Source organism: Oncorhynchus masou, chromosome 5, assembly GCF_036934945.1.
Source record: "Oncorhynchus masou masou isolate Uvic2021 chromosome 5, UVic_Omas_1.1, whole genome shotgun sequence".
Classification (NCBI taxonomy): domain Eukaryota; kingdom Metazoa; phylum Chordata; class Actinopteri; order Salmoniformes; family Salmonidae; genus Oncorhynchus; species Oncorhynchus masou.
Window position 1 is genome coordinate 59,158,639 of NC_088216.1, and position 14,847 is coordinate 59,173,485.

The window sequence follows — 14,847 nt, forward strand, 5'->3', positions numbered from 1 at the left end:
TGCTGGCGGAATGTTTAAGGCGGGCTCTTCGCAGTCATTTCGGCGACACAGGCCCGCGGGTCGACTGCATCGTTATCACCATACTATAACAACACATCAGCCTTAACTGGCGTCTAGCCTATATATACACACGCAGTACCTCCGAATCTCTATTCGACCGATTGTCTGTGGTGGTCAGTCGTTGGCGCTTGCTGTACTACGGCTTCACGGAAGTTAGTTGGATAGTTTTCCAAAAGTTCGGATTTACAATGAAAGCCAAGACTGGGGTCACCCTAGTCTTGCTAGCTGCGTTCGTTTATGTTGCAGCACAGGAAGGCGAATCCGAGCAAAATGTTGTGGAAGAGTTATTGGTGGAAACCTTGGTGAGTTCTGTCTTTTTCTCTCTATCGTAGACTATAGAGCGATAGAAAAGTGACGACTCTTGCACTAACCGAATGCCATTCATTGTAACATTCAGACCAAATTGAAACAATGTATCCGTTTTTGATCGTTATAATTGTCAATGTATCGTTTATTTTGTGTAATAAAGCGATGCATTCGTATTTATTTTCAATTAAAATATATGTTTTTCTTCTCTCCCTTCATAAGGTAAAACCCGAAACTTGCTCTATAACGTCAGAAATGGGAGACACGCTACAAATCCATTATACGGTAAGCAAAAAGGAGTGGAAATGAATGGCCTAAAAATATTTTCAATTTCGAAGGTATAGGCACCGCCCTGTTTGACTTCAGACCTAGCCTGCCTATTGAGAGATGTGCACTACATTTTTTTGGGGGGGAAATGTGAATGGAATCTGGTCAAAAGTGTGCTCTGTATTTTAAGTGGTTCTGATTCATTGCATGTCAATAAACTTGACTATAGTCAATACGATGTTGTCTGTGGCATGGTGCAGAGTAACAAGTTCACGTTTTTCATGTGAGACTGGGAAATTCGTGAACGTGGCATCAAATATTGTCAGATAAAAAACACTTTCTATTTTGCATTACACATCGTTGGTATTCGTATCTGGGTTGAGTAAACTGCAATGTTTTATCCCATGTGGCGAAAAAAATGACACGTTTTATGCGTGCCATACATTCTACTCGGCACTGCAATGGGGAGGTGCAACACGTCAGCACTCCTGCTCCTGCTGTGAGTAGTGCAGTAGTCCAACCGAAACTCGTCACTCATGAAGCGTCATGCTTGAGCTTGACCATTGCCTCACCTAACATACAGCCAACTCCTATAAAGACATTTGAAAAAAGTCTGTCAAGTGTTTCACATTTTAATGTGATTTGCAGGGAATGCATCTTAACCTTCTATTTTGACTCTAATCACTGCTTGCATGCACAATCCTTCTTTTTAACATGTCTTCCATTCACATTGTTCCAATGCTCTGAACAGGGTAAACTTCTTGCTGATGGCAAGGTGATTGACTCATCACTGTCCCGGGACCCTCTTGTTGTTGAGCTGGGAAAGAGGACCGTTATCCCTGGTAAAAATCACACAACTATTCAAATTGCCTGTATTAGACCTGATATTGATCACACAAAATAACAGGAACACTAGCTTATGTTTCAAACAGCAATATACCTTCAGATTTAGCTCACACTAGCATTGCAGTGTTTTTGTTATCGCATCAGTCACTGTATAAAGATAACATGAAATTCTGTATCTCCAACAGGTCTGGAACAGAGTTTGGTAGGAGTTTGTGAAGGGTAAGTAAGCAGTCAAGGTCTGCCAATACAAAGCTTTGAAAGGGACATGTTCTCTTATATAAATTAATGCAACCACTTTCCCTAGAAAATCAAAAATGATATTATATGAACTAGGATAACTAGTTTAAAATATAGATATTTTCAGTATGTGAAGCAATCACAAAGATCCTGTCTCAAATGACTGTTAAAATTGTCACTAAAATAGTGGAAATCATGCAAACCTTTAAGAATAGGCCTTTTCTGTCTTGTGTTCCTCCAGACAAAAAATCAAGACCACTATTCCACCACACCTTGCCTATGGAAAAAGAGGATACCCTCCTACTATCCCAGGTACTTAAACACATGTGCATATACACATGTACATACTCGTACTGTATACATGCAAATATATCATATACAGTGCCTTCAGAAAGTTTTCACACCCCTTGACTTTTTCCACATTTTGTGTTACAAAGTGGGATTAAAATGTATTTAACAAAAAAATTGGTCAACGATCTACACAAAGTACTCTAATGTCAAAGTGGAAGACAAATGTATGAAAATAAAACACTATGTTGATTGCATGAGTATTCAAACCCTGTGAGTCAATACATGTTAGACTCACATTTAGCAGTTATTACAGCTGCTTTGCACACCTGGATTGTATAATATTTGCACATTTTATTATAAAAAAAAAATCGTCAAGTTGGTTGTTGATCATTGTTAGACAGCCATTTTAAAGTCTTGCCATACATTTTCAATCCAATTTAAGTTCAAACTCTAACTCGGCCACTCAGGAACATTTGCTGTCTTCCTAGTAAAGAACTCAAGTTTAGATTCGGCCTTGTGTTTTAGGTTATTGTCCTGCTGAAGGTGAATTTGTCTCCCAGTGTCTGTTGGAAATCAGACTGAATCAGGTTTTCCTGTAGGATTTAGCCTGTGCTTAGATCTATTAAGTTTGTTGTTATCCTAAAAAACTTGCTCGTCCTTGCCGATGACATGCATACCCATAACATGATGCAGTGACCACCATGCTTGAAAATATGAAGAGTGGTACTCAGTTTTATGTGTTGTCGGATTTTCCCCAAACATAATGTATTCTTTTCAGGACATAAAGTTAATTTCTGAACAAAATGTTTTGCAGTTTTACTTTAGTGCATTAATGCAAACAGGATGTATGACTTGGAATATTTGTGTACTGTGCAGGTTTCCTTTTCACTCTGTCATTTTAAGGAAAGAGAAGGGGGATACCTATTCAGTTGTAAAACTGAATGCATTCAACTAAAATGTGTCTTCTGCATTTAACCCAACCCCATTTAGATTAGTATTGTGGAGTAACTATAATGTTGTTGATCCATCCTCAGTTTTCTCCTATCACAGCCATTAAACTCAGTAACTGTTTTAAAATCACCATTGGCCTCTTGGTGAAATCCCTGAGCGGTTACCTTATTCTCCGGCAATTGAGTTAGGAAGGACGCCTTTTTTTTTGTATTGACTGGGTGTATGATACACCATCCACCAATGTAATTAATATCTTCACCATGCTCAAAAGGATATTCAATATCTGCTTAGGTTCGCTTTGCAAGGCATTGGAAAATCTTTGTGGTTGAAACTCCCTGCTTGACGAAGGGCCCTTACAATTATTTGTATGTGTGGGGTACAGAGATTAGGTTTTATTTTACTAGGTAAATTGACTGCGAACACATTCTCATTTACAGCAACTACCTGGGGAATAGTTAGAGGGGGATGAATGAGCCAATTGGAAGCTGGGGATGATAAGGTGGCCATGATGGTATGCGGGCCAGATTGGGAATTTAGCCAGGACACAAGGGTTAACCCTTACTCCTACGATAAGTGCCATGCTCTCTTTAATGACCACAGAGAGTGTGGACATCCATTTAACATCCCATCTAAAAGATGACACCTTACACAGCAATGCCCCCAATCACTGCCTTGGGGCATTATGATATTTTGGGGGGACCTGAGGAAAGAGTGCCTCATACTGGTCTTCCAACACCACTTCCAGCAGCATCTGGTCACCCATCTAGGGATCGACCAGGACTAACCTACTTAGCTTCGAGGCAAGCTAGCAGTGAAATACAGGGTGGTATGCTGCTGGCCAGGTTGTCACTCAAATCCTATTAAAACACAATGGCATACATGCAACTTATTATGTGACTTTTTAAGCACATTTTTATTCCGGAACTTATTTAGGTTTGCCATAACAAAGGGTTGAATACTTATTGACTCAAGTCATTTCTAAAAAACATAATTCCACTTTGACATTATGGGGTATTGTGTGTAGGCCAGTGACTCATCTCAATATAATCCATTTAAAAGTCAGGTTGTTACACAGCAAATTGTGGAAAAAGTCAAGGAATGTGAATCCTTTCTGAAAGCATTGTACACACTCAATAATATAAAGAAACAAACACTAAATAAATACGGCATCTCACCTTGATGACACTGCCCTGCCAGTCATGTCGATGTAAACTTGGAGCCACGCGATGACATGTGTCCCACAACAACTCGTTGGAAAAGCATGCAGTGTATTAGGATACAGATTAAATAAATTATGAGCTGGATGCTCCATTCCAATAAATATCAAGGGTCTTATTATGGTGAAATGATCATCGACGCTTGGCTGCCGTTTGACAAATACAAATAATCTCGCTTTTTTTGTCCATAATAATCTCTTCATGTAGACTATACCTGTACTGTATATGCGAGCTGTTAGCTAAAGCGCATGTGGAAATACCAGTGGGCACACTAGCTATATAACGAACAAAAATGTGAGAACCATCAGTAGAGTTGAAAATTGCTTCCATCGCATTTAACTTCATTTATTATTTGGTACGTGGGAATTGAACTACAAATTTTATTTTTATGTGCAGTACATCATCACGCGCAGGCTTTTATCCCCAACAAGTCAATTTGATGGAAATACATCTGGTGGGAAATATTGTTTTGATATGTATTTTAGAATATTCGTATGAAAATCTGTTGCCAATTGGATGGAAACCTAGCTACTGTCAGCTTAAAATTCTTTACAAGTGCAAGTGATATAAAACACAATATTAATTGGTATGCTGTAATACTGTATGTAAATACAATATATGATTACATATTCACTGTTAGCATATGCTAAAATTTTATTACAATACAATTTAAAACCTCTTAGGGATCCCTTCACGCTCGAATTCCGTTAGTGGGATAATTTGACAACATCCATTGAAATTGCAGTGCGCCAAATTCAAACTACAGAAATATAAATATTTAACATTCATATAAATACAAGTGTAATACATCAAAATAAAGCTTAACTCCTTGTTAATCCAACTGTTGTGTCAGATGTCAAAAAGGCTTTACGGCAATCGCATGGTGTGCTTTCATCTGAAGACAGCGCCCTGCATACAAAAACATGAAAGCCATTTTTCAACCAGGCAGGTGTGACATGAAAGTCAGAAATAGCAATATAATAAATGCCTTACCTTTGAAGATCTTCAAGCCCAAATGTCTGTGACACAATGAATGGTCGCTTTTATTCGATAAATTCCTTCTTTATACCCCCAAAATGTCCATTTATTTGGCGCGTTTGATTCAGAAATACACTGGTTCCAACTCGCCCAACATGACTACAAAGTATCTAATAAGTTACCTGTAAACATGGTCCAAACATTTCAAACAACATTTCTAATCCAAACTCGGGTACCCTAAAATGTAAATCATAGATCAAATTTAAGATGGAATAAACTGTTTTCAATACCGGAGAAAAATAACGAGGAGCGCGCTCCTGTTCACACGCACCAAAAGCCCATCTGAGTGACACATGGAAAGAATAGGACTACTTCATTTCTCAAAAGGAAAAACATCGAACAATTTCTAAAGACTTGACATCTAGTTGAAGCCATATGAACTGCAATCTGGGCCCTAATAAATCTGGTTTCCCATAGAAAAGCATTGGAAAACCCAATGACCTCAAAATAAATGTTCCCTGGCTGGATTGTGCTTGGGGTTTTGCCTTCCAAATCAGTTCTGTTATACTCAGACATTATTTTAATAGTTTTAGAAAGGTTAGTATTTTCTATCCCATACTACCATGCATATTCATATCCTAGCTTCTGGGCCTGAGTAACAGGCAGTTTACTTTGGGCAAGCTTTTCATCCAGAGGTGAACATACTGCCCCCTAGCCCAAAGTGCTGTTTTGCTGCAATAAATATAAAGCAATCTGTCAATTATGGTGCACTGTGGAAAGGTGTGTGGGTGGGGAAATAATCTTTGGGTCATTAACATATTTCAAGGCATGCCTTGTAAGTGGCTATATTTGTTGCACCCACTATTGAGAATGCTGTACCAATTGAACTGATGTGGTAGTAGTGCCCATACAATTTCCATGTGTGTGTATAAGGAACAAATCAGTGTCAGCAAGTAATTACAGTTGAAGTCGGAAGTTTACATACACTTAGGTTGGAGACATTAAAACTCATTTTTCAACCACTCCACAAATTTCTTGTTACCAAACTATAGTTTTGGCAAGTCGGTTAAGACATATACGTTGTGCACGACACAAGTAATCTTTCCAACAATTGTTTACAGACAGATTACTTCACTTATAATTCACTGTATCACAATTCCAGTGGGTCAGACGTTTACATGCACTAAGTTGACTGTGCCTTTAAACAACTTGGAAAATTCCAGAAAATTATGTCATGGCTTTAGAAGTTTCTGATAGGCTAATTGGAGGTGTACCTCTGGATGTATTTCAAGGCCTACCTTTAAACTCAGTGCCTCTTTGCTTAACATCCTGGGAAAATCTAAAGAAATCAGCCAAGACTTCAGGAAAAAAAAACTGTTGACCTCCAAGTCACGTTCATCTGTACAAACAATGGTACGCAAATATAAACACCATGGGACCACGCAGCCATCATACCGTTCAGGAAGGAGACGCGCTCTGCCTCCTAGAGATGAACGTACTTTGGCGCGAAAAGTGCAAATCTATCTGGAGGAAACCGGTACCAAAGTATCTATATCCACAGTAAAACGAGTCCTATATCGACACAACCTGAAAGGCCGCTCAGAAAGGAAGAAGCCACTGCTCCAAAACTGCCATAAAAAAGACAGACTATGGTTTGCAACTGCACATGGGAACAAAGATCATACTTTTTGGAGAACAAACAGTTACACATGGGATGAACAGTCAATTATATAAAAATCTGTATACAGTGTGTGCATATGAAGTAAGGAAATACATTGGCCATAGTGGCGAAGTAGTTACAGTTTAGCAATTAACACTGGAGTGATAGATGTGCAGATGAGGATGTGCAAGTAGAAATACTGGTGTGCAGAAAAACAAATATGTGATGAGGTAGGTAGTTGGTTGGGTGGGCTATTTACAGATGGGGCTGTGTACAGATGCAGGTAAGCTGCTCTGACAGCTGATGCTTACAGTTAGTGAGGGAGATATGAGTCCCTAGCTTCAGGTTTTTGCAATTTGTTCCAGTCATTAGCAGCAGAGAACTGAAAGGAAAGGTGACCAAAGTAGGTTTTGGCTTTGGGGACGACCAGTGAAATATACCTGCTGGAGCGCATGCTACAGGTGGGTGTTGCTATGGTGACCAGTGAGCTGAGATAAGGCAGAGCTTTACCTAGCAAAGACTTATAGATGACCTGGAGCCAGTGGGTTTGGCGAAGAATATGTAGTGAGGGCCGGCCAACGAGCATACAGGTCGCAGTGGTGGGTAGTATATGGGGCTTTGGTGACAAAACGGATAACACTGTGATATACTGCATCCAATTTGGTGAGCAGTGTTGGAGGCTATATTGTAAATTACATCGCTGAAGTCGAGGATCGGTAGGCTAGCCAGCCCTATGAGGGCATATTTAAGAGCATGAGTGAAGGAGGCCGGTTGTGAAATAGCAAGCCTATTTCTAGATTTAATTTTGGATTGGAGATGCTTAATGAGTCTGGAAGGAGAGTTTAGTCTAGCCAGACACCTAGGCATTTATCGCTGCCCGCACCCGCTCGCCCGACGAGCATCACTACTATGGACGGTTCTGACTTAGAATATGTGGACAACGATAAATGCCTAAGTCAGAACCGTCCATAGTAGTGATGCTCGTTGGGCGAGCGGGTGCGGGCAGCGATCGGTTGAAGAGCATGCATTTTGTTTTACTAGCATTTGAGAGCAGTCCAAAATGACCGGTGATCTGTTTGTTCACCTGGCTTTCGAAGACTTTGGAAAGGCAGGGCATGATGGATATAGGTCTGTAACAGTTTGGGTCTAGAGTTTCTTCCCCTTTGAAGAGGGGGATGACCACGGCCGCTTTCCAATCTTTAGGAATCTGACAATACGAGAGGTTGAACAGATTAGTAACAGCTGTTGCAACAATGGTGGTGGAAAATTTTAGGGAGAGGGGGTCCAGATTGTCTAGCCCAGCTGATTTGTAGAGCTGCAAAATCTGGATCCTATCAGAATATCAGCTGTCTGGATTTGGGTGAAGGAGAAGCGGGGGGCGGGCTTGTGGGGGGGCGTTTCCCAGCGTCAGTGCAGATGGCAGCTGGGAGGAGGTGCTCTTATTCTCCATGGACTTGTGTCCCAAAACCTTTTGGAATTAGTGCTGCAGGATGCAACTTTGTTTGAAAAAGCTAGCCTTTGCTTTCCTGACTGTATATATTGGTTCCTAACTTCCCTGAAAAGTTGCATATCACTATTCGATGCTAGTGCAGTACATCACAGGATGTTTTTGTGCTGGTCAAGGGCAGTCAAGTCTGGAGTGAACTAAGGGCTATATCTGTTCTTAGTTCTACATTTTCTGAATGGGGCATCTTAAATAAGCATGGTGAGGAAAGCGCTTTTAAAGAACAATCAGGCATCCTTTATGGGAGGAGGTCAATATCCTTCCAGGATACCTGGCCCATGTTGATTAAAGGCCTGCTTGCTGAAGTGTTTTGGGGCGCGTTTGAAAGTGATGAGGGGTGGTCGTTTGACCGCGGACCCGTAACGGACGCAAACAATGAGGCAGGGATTGCTCAGATCCTGGTTGAACAGCAGAGGTGTATTTAGAGGGCAAGTTGGTCAGTATGATATCTATAAGGGTGCACATGTTTATGGACTTGGGGTTGGTCCTTGATAATTTGTGTGAGATTGAGGGCATCTAGCATAGATTGTAGGAAGGCCGTGGTGTTTAGCATGTCCCAGTTTAGGTCACCTAACAGTACGAACTCTGACGATAGATGGGGTGCAATCAATTCACATATGGTGTCCAGGACACAGCTGGGAGCTGAGGGGGGTCTATAACAAGTGGCAACAGTGAGGGACTTATTTCTGGCGAGATGGATTTTTAAATGTAGAAGCTGGAACTCTTTGGGCATAGACCTGGATAGTATGACATAACTCTGCAGGCTATCTCTACAGTAGATTGCAACTCTGCCCCCTTTAGCAGTTCTATCTCTTTTGGAAAATGTTTATAAGTGGGGATGGAAATTTCTGGATTTTTGGTGGCCTTCCTAAGCCAGGATTCAGACACGGCTTGGACATCAGGGTTGGGACATACCTAGTAGCCAACCTGCTTGCACCAATCCCATAGAATTACAGTGAAATAACAACATAAAAATTACAGTAGCATTTACTTTCAGTATAGTAGGCTAATTTTACAGTATTGTACTATATGATTACTCTATTACAGTAATTTACAGGAAGCTGATGGCAAGTTACTGTGAATATTACAGTAACATACTTGGCACTAGCCAGAGTTGGGCAAAGATAACTTTTGATGTATCTCAAAATCAAATACAATTTTATTGGTAGCATACTCATGGTTAGCAGATGTTAGTGCGAGTGTAGCGAAAATGCTAGTACCGACCCTGCAGTAATATCTAACAATTTCACAACTACCTTATACACACATGTGTAAAGGAATGATTAAGAATATGTACATGTAAGTATATGGATGAGCGATGGCCGAACGGCATAGCCAAGATGCAGTAGATGGTATGAGTACAGTGTATATACATATGAGATGAGTAATGTAGGGTATGTAAACATTATATAAAGTGCCATTGTTTAAGTGACTAGTGATTACATTTATTACATCCAATAATTAAGGTGGCTAGAGATTGAATGGCTTCTGCCAACAAAGACTCAATGTTAGTGATGGCTGTTTAACAGTCTGATGGCCTTGAGATAGAAGCTGTTTTTCAGTCTCTCGGTCCCAGCGTTGATGCACCTATACTGACCTCGCCTTCTGGATTATAGTGGGGTGAACAGGCAGTGGCTTGGGTGGTTGTCCTTGACGATCTTTTTGGCCTTCCTATGACATCGGGTGCTGTAGGTATCTGGTCTTCAAGTTATTTTGTGGTTGTAACAAATCTATCCTTAAAGGTCCCGAACAGTCATTCTGATTCCCATGTAAAATAGCATTTTCTGTGACTAAAATATCCCTCATAATATTTTGGGGGATAGAAATGCTAAACATTTTAGAAAGTAATGTTTCTGTCATGGCCAACCACCAGGAACTTTGAAAAGACAGGCTGAGTGGGCGGGGAGCTTATATTCATGAACTCACCTTGACTGACAGCTCTTTGAGATGCCTATGTCAAGAAACTTGGATGCAGTGTTGCAGTAAAATCATCTCAAGCTAATTTGGTGATACACAATGCAACTCAAACATTGAAATTGCATCAATGATGTACTTTTTTATATACATCTTCTGTTTAGCATGTCTCTTGTGATGCGATTCACAGCAGCATTGACTGATGTGTTGACATGACAACTGCTAAATGACATTTTGGTCATTTAAGCAGACAACGTTATCCAGAGTGATTTACAGTCAGTGCGTTTAACTAAGGTAGATAAACAAGAACATATTAGTCATAGCAAGTAAAAAGATTGTTACCGTTAGTGAGTATGCTGTTGTAGTTAAGCAGGCTACTTGCACATCTACTTTTGTATTGTAAAAATACATTGTATTCCAATTATACTGTTACAAAATACATGTAACAGAAATACTTCCCATTGTTGGCACTAGCTGCATGCACTGTAAATCTGCAACAGTTTACTAATTACTGTTCTAGTAATGCACTGTAAATTCTAGAAATACAGCATGTTGCTGTTGTCAGGTGTTCTAGTGATATGCTGTAAGTTAGTGTTGCTCTAAAGGTCCTATAAATATACAGTAATTTACTGGCTTTTGTGCTGCCAGTATTTTACTGTAAAAATGGCAGGACATTTTGTACAGTACACGCAACAACGTGACTCGGTTAGGGTTGCAAAACTTTCCCAAGTTTCCCTGATTTTTCCATAAATCCAGATTGGAGGATTCTGGATATCCCTGCTTATTCCCTCACAATTCTGGAAAGCTTCCCATCAGGATTTAAGGAAAGTTAATGGAATTTTGAAACCCTAAACCCAGTACTTGATCCTCCATCTCTTCCCTCTGTCCCATTAGCTGATGCTGCTCTAGAGTTCGAGGTGGAGGTGATGTCACTGATCCAGGCAACCCCATGGCAGAAGATGGTGAATGATGTCTTTCCCCTAGTGTGTCTGGGCCTGGTTCCCACTCTGCTGGGTATGGTGGGTCTCTACCTCTATAACAAGGCCAATGCCCAGCGGCCAGGAAAGAAGAAGGCCAAGGACAAGAAGAGCAAGAAGAAGTGAAGGAGACTCTCATAACTATTTAAATAATAAAATTAAAAACCAGGGAGTCTTTTTGTTATTGTATTAAATACTCTTCTTTTTTTGCTAGTTATTGTAAGATAATTTTTATTTAACCTTTATTTAACCAGGTAGGCAAGTTGAGAACAAGTTCTCATTTACAATTACCTGACCTGGCCAAGATAAGGCAAAGCAGTTCGCCACATACAACAACACAGAGTTACACATGGAGCAAAACAAACATACAGTCAATAATACAGTATAAACAAGTCTATATACGATGTGAGCAAATGAGGTGAGATAAGGGAGGTAAAGGCAAAAAAAGGCCATGGTGGCAAAGTAAATACAATATAGCAACTAAAACACTGGAATTGTAGATTTGCAATGGAAGAATGTGCAAAGTAGAAATAAAAATAATGGGGTGCAAAGGAGCAAAATAAATAAATGAAATACAGTAGGGAAAGAGGTAGTTGTTTGGGCTAAAATATAGGTGGGCTATGTACAGGTGCAGTAATCTGTGAGCTGCTCTGACAGTTGGTGCTTAAAGCTAGTGAGGGAGATAAGTGTTTCCAGTTTCAGTGCTTTTTGTAGTTCGTTCCAGTCATTGGCAGCAGAGAACTGGAAGGAGAGGCGGCCAAAGAAAGAATTGGTTTTGGGGGTGACTAGAGAGATATACCTGCTGGAGCGTGTGCTACATGTGGGAGATGCTATGGTGACCAGCGAGCTGAGATAAGGGGGGACTTTACCTAGCAGGGTCTTGTAGATGACATGGAGCCAGTGGGTTTGGCGACGAGTATGAAGCGAGGGCCAGCCAACGAGAGCGTACAGGTCGCAATGGTGGGTAGTATATGGGGCTTTGGTGACAAAACGGATTGCACTGTGATAGACTGCATCCAATTTGTTGAGTAGGGTATTGGAGGCTATTTTGTAAATGACATCGCCAAAGTCGAGGATTGGTAGGATGGTCAGTTTTACAAGGGTATGTTTGGCAGCATGAGTGAAGGATGCTTTGTTGCGAAATAGGAAGCCAATTCTAGATTTAACTTTGGATTGGATATATCCACGTATTCTAAGTCAGAGCTGTCCAGAGTAGTGATGTTGGACAGGCGGGTAGCGATCGGTTGAAGAGCATGCATTTAGTTTTACTTGTATTTAAGAGCAATTGGAGGCCACGGAAGGAGAGTTGTATGGCATTGAAGCTTGCCTGGAGAGTGAACAGTGTCCAAAGAAGGGACAGAAGTATACAGAATGGTGTCGTCTGCGTAGAGTTGGTTCAGAGACTCACGAGCATCAAGAGCGACCTCATTGATGTATACAGAGAAGGGAGTCGGTCCAAGAATTGAACCCTGTGGCACCCCCATAGAGACTGCCAGAGGTCCGGACAGCAGACCCTCCGATTTGACACACTGAACTCTATCAGAGAAGTAGTTGGTGAACCAGGCGAGGCAATCATTTGAGAAACCAAGGCTGTCGAGTCTGCCGATGAGGATGTGGTGATTGACAGAGTCGAAAGCCTTGGCCAGATCAATGAACACGGCTGCACAGTAATGTTTCTTATCGATGGCGGTTAAGATATCGTTTAGGACCTTGAGCGTGGCTGAGGTGCACCCATGACCAGCTCTGAAACCAGATTGCATAGCAGAGAAGGTATGGTAAGATTCGAAATGGTCGGTAATCTTTTTGTTGACTTGGCTTTCGAAGACCTTAGAAAGGCATGGTAGGATAGATATAGGTCTGTAGCAGTTTGGGTCAAGAGTGTCCCCCCCCCTTTGAAGAGGGGGATGACCGCAGCCGCTTTCCAATCTTTGGGAATCTCAGACGACACGAAAGAGAGGTTAAACAGGCTAGTAATAGGGGTGGCAACAATTTCGGCAGATAATTTTAGAAAGAAAGGGTCCAGATTGTCTAGCCCGGCTGATTTGTAGGGGTCCAGATTTTGCAGCTCTTTCAGATTTCAATTATAGCTAATTATCCTCAGCAACCCCTTTATTTGTCAAGTTTTCATCCAATATGTTGTGAATACAATATTGTTAATGATGAAAGTATTGTGAGGTCAGAGAGCTTGTCAGCATGACGGAACGCCCCTTTTGACCAGGCATGCATAAAGGCTTGGAAGAGGAATCAACCTTTAGACCAGGAAATGTGAGGCAAGAGCTACCTGTTTTAAATGTTTAGATAGGGTAAAGTAGTGGAATACGGTGGTGGGTTTTAAATGTACAGTTCCCTCCTATTGACATCCAATCAGTTTATGTTCTGAAGTGTAAAAAAAACTTGATTAATTAAGTTTATGCAATTTACTATTGCACAACTCTGGACCAACTAACGAGCTACCTACTTGTTCTGGCAAAGACCACTGGACTGCTAGGAAACGCTCAGGTAGGAAATGTAAATATGAACACATTTTATGTAGGCTGAATAATGCTCAAGTTGAGTAAGCTGAACTTGAGGCTGCTTGAAACATGGCTTTTGTCTTTTAGTTTTGGTTTCTCAAGAAAGAGTCGGTACATTGCAGATTGGTTATTTTTCTGTACTCTAGGTTTGTGTATAACAAAGTATTCTATACTGAGATTACTGACACAGCACTTAAGTGAAATTGGAGTACCTACTTGACTGGAATGAACCTGCACACACAGTGGGGTCCCCAGGACTGGAGTTGAAAAACCCTTGTGAATAATTTGACAGTGAGCCTCTGTGCTCATGTTTCAAGACATCCATTGTGCCTTTGTTTAAACTAAGAAGAGAAGGAACTGCGGTCGTGCCATGAAGGGCCGTGGACATGTGCAGCCCATCCGCTGCAGCAACTATACTCGCCGTATGCCCAAGGACAAGGCCATCAAAAAGTTTGTCATCAAGAACATTGTTGAGGCTGCTGCTGTCAGGGACATCTCTGAGGCTAGCGTGTTTGATTGTGAGTAGATGGGTCTGAGGGTAACTCCTCATGAGTGATGCTGTTAGGCACACTGTCGGTCCCCAGGACCATCATTGCATGACACTGCACTGAAGCATCTGTCTTTTGCTTGATTAGATCCACCAGATCAGTGGTTTATTACACTTCATACTCAAACATCCTTTCCTCTGTGCAGCCTACATTTTTCCCAAGCTGTACAGTATGTGAAGCTGCACTACTGTGTGAGCTGTGCCCTCCACAGTAAGGTGGTCAGGAACCTCTCCACAGAGGCTAGGAAGGTCGACACACCACCACCCCGCTTCAGGCCCAGTGTGAATACTCAAGTACCAAGCTCTGGCATTTTGTCCAATTAAGACCTAGACAACCAGGTGAGGAGAGTTCCTAACTAATCAGTGACCTTAGGGCTTTATTCAATCAGATCCGCATAGCAGTTGTTTTGGCGGTGTCGAGGTGAAGCTGCGTTAGACCTGTCAAATCCACAAGTGGCTCCTGAATTATACTTAAAGCGTACCTTTCCATTGGCTGCATGGATTTGCATTAAGATAAATCGCATGTAACCTGGTTTACATTTCAAATACTGGAATGTGAGATGTAATTTACGCCTCAAT

General features: G+C 41.2%; 1 protein-coding gene across 1 annotated transcript; it reads left to right on the forward strand.

The window, feature by feature from the left end:
- On the forward strand, positions 1 to 11,421 carry LOC135539978 (peptidyl-prolyl cis-trans isomerase FKBP11-like). The gene is made up of 6 exons (XM_064966259.1): positions 1 to 362; positions 589 to 651; positions 1,385 to 1,475; positions 1,665 to 1,698; positions 1,958 to 2,028; positions 11,126 to 11,421. The coding sequence occupies exons 1-6, from the start codon at positions 249 to 251 to the stop codon at positions 11,332 to 11,334; spliced, it is 582 nt and encodes a 193-aa protein (XP_064822331.1). The 5' UTR covers positions 1 to 248; the 3' UTR covers positions 11,335 to 11,421.
- The last annotated feature ends 3,426 nt before the right edge of the window (positions 11,422 to 14,847 follow it).